Source organism: Gracilinanus agilis, chromosome 2, assembly GCF_016433145.1.
Source record: "Gracilinanus agilis isolate LMUSP501 chromosome 2, AgileGrace, whole genome shotgun sequence".
Lineage (NCBI taxonomy): Eukaryota > Metazoa > Chordata > Mammalia > Didelphimorphia > Didelphidae > Gracilinanus > Gracilinanus agilis.
Window position 1 is genome coordinate 123,808,183 of NC_058131.1, and position 5,565 is coordinate 123,813,747.

A 5,565-nucleotide genomic window follows, 5' to 3' on the forward strand; every position below is an offset into this window, starting at 1 on the left:
CATCTCCACTTTACTTAATAATCTTTCTAACCCTAGGATCAGGATGAATACAATAAAGAATGACCCTGAACCTTGTGATAGAGATACACACAAACATATATATACATATATATATATATATATATATATATATATATATATATATATATATAAAACTTTGCTGAATTCAGTCAACTAATCTATGAAAAAGAGTTTGACCTCTATGCTGCCTTCTAGTTCTAAAATGATTCTCACTTTATATTTGAATTTTTATATAATATTAATATCTATACTCATTATGCTAATAAAATATTTTGTGCAAAACAAAAACCAGAGCACCTGGAGAGCTTACAGTCAGATTTAAATGCCACCTATGTAAACCTCTTTTGTCAGCTCTTCAGAAAATTCTTTATCAGGTTATCGGTCTTTTTAAAAAGGCTCAAAATGTTCTCAAGGAATATTAGAGTTTCAAAGAAACACAGAGGCCAACTTCAGCCTATATACCTCAGCAACCTCAGGATATATAGAAGTCTTAAATTAGTAATTATTGAGTAGTTCAAAACATACTATGAGATACACTGAATTCTTTGAAATTTTCACTATAGGTGGACAACAGGACAAAGATGAAACAGAAAATGAAAGTGAAAACTCCAAATTTGCAGTAAGGTTGTTGAGAGACCCAAATAATGGGGAAATTCATGCACCAATGAGTTTGGAGGAAGGAAAGCCAATAGAGGAAGAATCTAAAAGGCAAATGGAAGAAGACATAGAAAAGCTCCAGCAGGAAGAAGAAGATAAGGAAGGAAGAGGAAAGTACCAAACAAGCTCTCATCTTCATGAAGATCAAGTCCTTAAAGAGGCAAGAAAGCACCAGACTGACAATAGCAATGAGAAAGGATGGGAAAGGGTAGAAGGGGGGATTGAGAGATATAAAAAAGAAGATCACAGTGAAGAAGGAAGTCAAGAGAAACCTCTCTATGAAGAGTCAGGGGAAGTTCAAAATACCTTCCTTGACAAAAGAAACCAAGCCACAGCTAAGAGCACTGAGGAGTATTCAGCCAAAAATAATAAATTCTCTGTGGCACCTCCTGAAAAGACACATAGCCAGGAAAGAAGCAGCGAAGAGAGTGAGGAGGATAGTGAGGATAATAGCAGTGAGAAACGTGGCTGGGAGCCTAAAAATCAACACAGAAGTATAGAATCAGATGAAAGTGAAGAGACTGCTGTCTCTGAAGTGATCAAACGTCATTTGAAACCTAGACACCATCACAGAAGATATAGACTGGATCAGTCCTTTGAAGAAAAGAAGGCTCACTCTGAAGAAAGAAGAAACACTCTTGAGACTGAAGAATCAAAAGAAGATAAGGACCATTTCTGGGACAAGAGAAACCACCATAAAAACAGCTATGAAGGCCTAGAGGAGGAATCTAGTTATCATGAAAAGAAGGGGAATTACCACAGGAACCGTGGTTCTGATGATCTTGAGAAAGAAAGATATAGTGACAGGACAACCGAAGAGTACAGAGATAAGAGACACCGCAATATGGAGAGCCAGGAAGAGGATGAAAAAAGAAGCCATCGCAACAGACAAATTGAAGAGGTGAGACATCACTATGGTGGAGAAAGTGAGGAGAGGAGGCACTTTGATGAGGATAAGAGCCGCCATCATGGAGAGAGGGAACAAGAACTGGGTGTTCATTCCACTTATGGTAGTAGAGATGATAAAAGGTATCCCAGTGAAAGACATTATGCAAAAGAAAGCAACATGGACAATGAAAGGAGACTTTCTAGGGGAAAGAAAGAGCAAAACAGAATCTATTTGGACCATGATAAGAGAAATAGTGACGAAGGTGATATAGAAAAGTGGCAGCAGATAAATGAAGATGGTGAAAATAATAGAGAAGAAACAAGGTTTCAAGAAAAAGAATTTGATGCCAATCGTGCAGAAGAGAAGATGAAGAGGTTAGGGATGTCATACGGTCCTTATTATGAACCGCTTGGGTGGAAGAACAGACATTTTGAGGATAAGGACAGAATGGATGATCAGTTTCCCAAGAACGAAGAGGAAAACAGATCGAGCCTAAATGAAAAGACTTTCTTCCCCGACTACAATGATTATGACTGGTGGGACAAAAAGCCATTTGTAGAAGACATGAATCAAGAGCATACTGAGAAGAGAAATCTTGCCAGCATCCCCAAATATGATCTGAAAAGGCAATATGACAGAGTCGATGAACTTGCCCAGCTTCTCAATTACAGGAAGAAGTCTGCTGAATTTCCAGAATTCTATAACTCTGATGAAGACATGAGAAAACATCAGATGGTCAGAAATGAGAATGGTGGCCTCAGTCAGCAGCCTCTGACAGAGGAGGAGGTATGGTCTTCGAATTTTATTTGAAGAAGTTAGTCAATGTTTAATGACAGATGAGTCCAAGAATATCTGGTATTAATAAATGGGGGAAGTTAAAGGGAAGAAAAGTTACAGCGGGGACCTGCCTCTCCTAATGGCATAGAGTCTCCTCCTAGGATTGATTATCTAGTAAATGTGGGTGGGGAGAGGTGGAAAAGGGCAAAGCTACATAAACAAGGTCCATATTTCGGAACTATCTCTCTTCTACTGCATGATTCTTGTTCATTTTACAGTTCATTAGTGCCTCCAGCCTTAAAGGAGACATTGTCAGAGCAAGTGAAATTCTATTTAATTTATTTGGTTTCTGGCTCATAGTTCTTTTGGAAGATGAAAGAAACAGATATGGTAAAGTACAATTTCAAATTTGGAGAGATCATTTTTATCAAAGCTATTGCTTCCTACCTATTGATTCACATAGAAGGAACAAAAGCGACAATTTCCCTAAGTAAGATTGGAAGTATACAATTCACATAGCTCATCAAATTTGGGGGGTAGGAGTGGGAGTGAGTCCAGACCTGTATTTTCATTGCTGCAGGAAGGAACACTACCAATAAAGACTGGCAAGAGCTCTACAACTTATATAGTTTTCAGCAGTGCTAGGAAGCAAAATGAATTACCCAGGGCCATGCAGCCACTCTGTGTCAGAGAGAGAACTTGAACCAGGTCCTACGGACTTTGATGACAATTCTTAATCCACTCCTCAATGCTATATTAAAATGACATTGTATTAAATTATTTTTAATGAGTATTAAAATTTTACAAGGCAATAGTGTAATCAGGGACCTTAGGAAAAAGCAATCTAAACTTCTGGCTCACTATTTTCCTCTTTGTAAAGTAGTCACTTCTGCAAGTTCACAATGAAGCAAAGGATATAATGGACTCTTAGGGCTACTTGTTCTCATAATGGAAGTGTATGGGAGCCCCATCTACCAAATGGGGCCTTTCAAAGACTAGTGCTTAAGAGAAGTATAGAATAAGTAAGAAGGGAAATTTTTTCAAGTTAGAAAAACAGTGATTAGGGGAAATTTGTGTGAATTAAAATGTGTGTGTGGAGAGGGAAAAGGAGATGAAATAACCTATCACAAAGCTGTCTTGCTAATAAATATTTGGAAACCATTTATCTAGGTTTTATTTCGTCATTACAGAGAATCCTCCACTTTCTCAAGGAGTAATTGATTCTTCATCCCTCTCCCCAAACCTCTTACTATATTAATTTGTAGAAACCATCTCCTTCCAAATAACTAGTTATTAGCTCTATCAAAAGGAAATAAAAAGGAAATAAAAAGGAAATCCTGAGGTCAGGAATCAGTATTTGAGTTCACCATAGTTCCTATCTTACAAGTATTTGGAGCATTATATCCAGCTTCATCTAAGTTCCCTCTGGTGCTTCCAATTCCCCAGTTAGAGAAAATTGATGGTCCAATGTCAATTCCCAAAGAAGCATTAGACAGAGTACTTTAAAGGTGTCTCCTCCTCTTCATGCAATCAGAAGATTGGAAGAAATCTCCAAGGCAGGGCTTTTTGATCTTTATTTTTGTATTATGGACCCCTCTGTTGATAAATTTAGTGAAGTCTATGAATCCCTTCTCAGAATCATGTTTTAAAATTCATAAAGTAAAATACATAAGATTATGAAGGAAAGCAATTAAGTAGAAATAGTTATTAAATATATATATACATATATATTTAAAAGTGCATGGACCCGAGATTAAGAACCTTGTTCTAGAGATATTTTTGTATCCATCCACCAGTCCCAGCTGATCAAATCTAACTGACAAAGGAAAAGCTAAAATTTGTGCTTGTTGCTCTTTTCAAGGACTAGGAAAATACAGAGCGATGAAAAGGGCAATAGAAAATGAGTTAGAGGATTGGCCCTCCCTCCCTGCATCACCTTAGGGAAGTCACCAACTCTGAGAATAAGTTTTTCCACTTGTAAAATAAGGGTTAAACTCATTTATTTCTAGGTCTCTTTATCTGTAAATTTTATGATTTTTTACCAGAAGAGGCAGAGATGGCAAGCAGAATGGTCTAGTACCAGAAATTAGAGGCTCAAACTGGCTTACTTTTATTTAACTCATCCATCTCAAACCATAGGCTAACCTTTAGAACTCATGGTTCTTGGTCTAAATCTTCTTTCTGATTTTTTTTATAGGAGAAGGAACTGGAAAACTTGGCTGCGATGGACATGGAACTACAGAAAATAGCGGAGAAATTCAGTGGTACCCAGAGAGGGTGACCCCCCCCCCCAGAGCAGTGGCATAGTGTTCTACAGAAGTGGGTAGCTTTAATGTACATGTATTCACACTACCTGATCTTGGTAGATGCTGCCACCAGAAAGTATCATTTACCCAAAGACAGCAAGTTACCATTCAATGTATAGTGCTTTGCACAGTTGGAAATGTCTTTATTGTTTTCTAGGATGCTATTGAAACTTGAATAGCATAAATTTTAGCATATAAACTTATATTTGAACATGCTATGTGATAAGTGTGCTAATGTCCTTCAGAAATATATTATGCTTCTTCATTTGAAAAAAAAATAAAAAAAAATTTCAGGACCAAATACTTCATCTTTTTGACTTTCTTTTTTGGTGAGGGAGGAGTATGACATTTAAGGCTCCTTTGGGTATGGATTGTATTTAGAGTTCATGATCTCCTAGCTGAAAGATGGCGGGTGAACCTCCTGAGATTATAGAAGGCATGAGGAAGAGTGGTCTAATGGATGACTCTATGCTACCTTGCAGAAGAGACATCAATCAAATACTCAAAATGGTAAAATCCATTTTAACAATCTCAGCTTTAAAATCATTACAGTAGGTATTGTTATTTAATTTGTCATTTTCAACTCTTTGTAACCGTATTTGGGGTTTTCTTGGGAAAGATACTGGAGCAGTTTGCCATTTTCTTTTCCAGCTCATTTTAAAAATGAGGAAACTGAGGCAAACAAGGTTCAATGACTTGCCCAGGGTCACAAAGCTAGTGTCTGAGGCTGGATTTGAACTCAAGTCCTCCTGACTCCAGGGCCAAAACTCTATCCGCTGCAGCTGCCCTGTACTAAATAAGGCCAATTTTTAACTATTTAGGAGTTGAGAAAGCAGCAGAGTCTAATGAACAGAACACAAAAGCTGGAGTAGTTGTTTACCTGAATGTCCCAATCTCCCATACTTAGGAGGGTCA

At 37.5% G+C, this 5,565-nt stretch overlaps 1 protein-coding gene across 1 annotated transcript; it reads left to right on the plus strand.

The window, feature by feature from the left end:
• Positions 1–666: 666 nt before the first annotated feature.
• CHGB (chromogranin B) lies at positions 667–4,625 on the plus strand. The gene is made up of 2 exons (XM_044660702.1): positions 667–2,353; positions 4,542–4,625. Exons 1-2 carry the CDS (start codon positions 686–688, stop codon positions 4,623–4,625), a joined length of 1,752 nt encoding a protein of 583 aa, XP_044516637.1. The 5' UTR covers positions 667–685.
• The last annotated feature ends 940 nt before the right edge of the window (positions 4,626–5,565 follow it).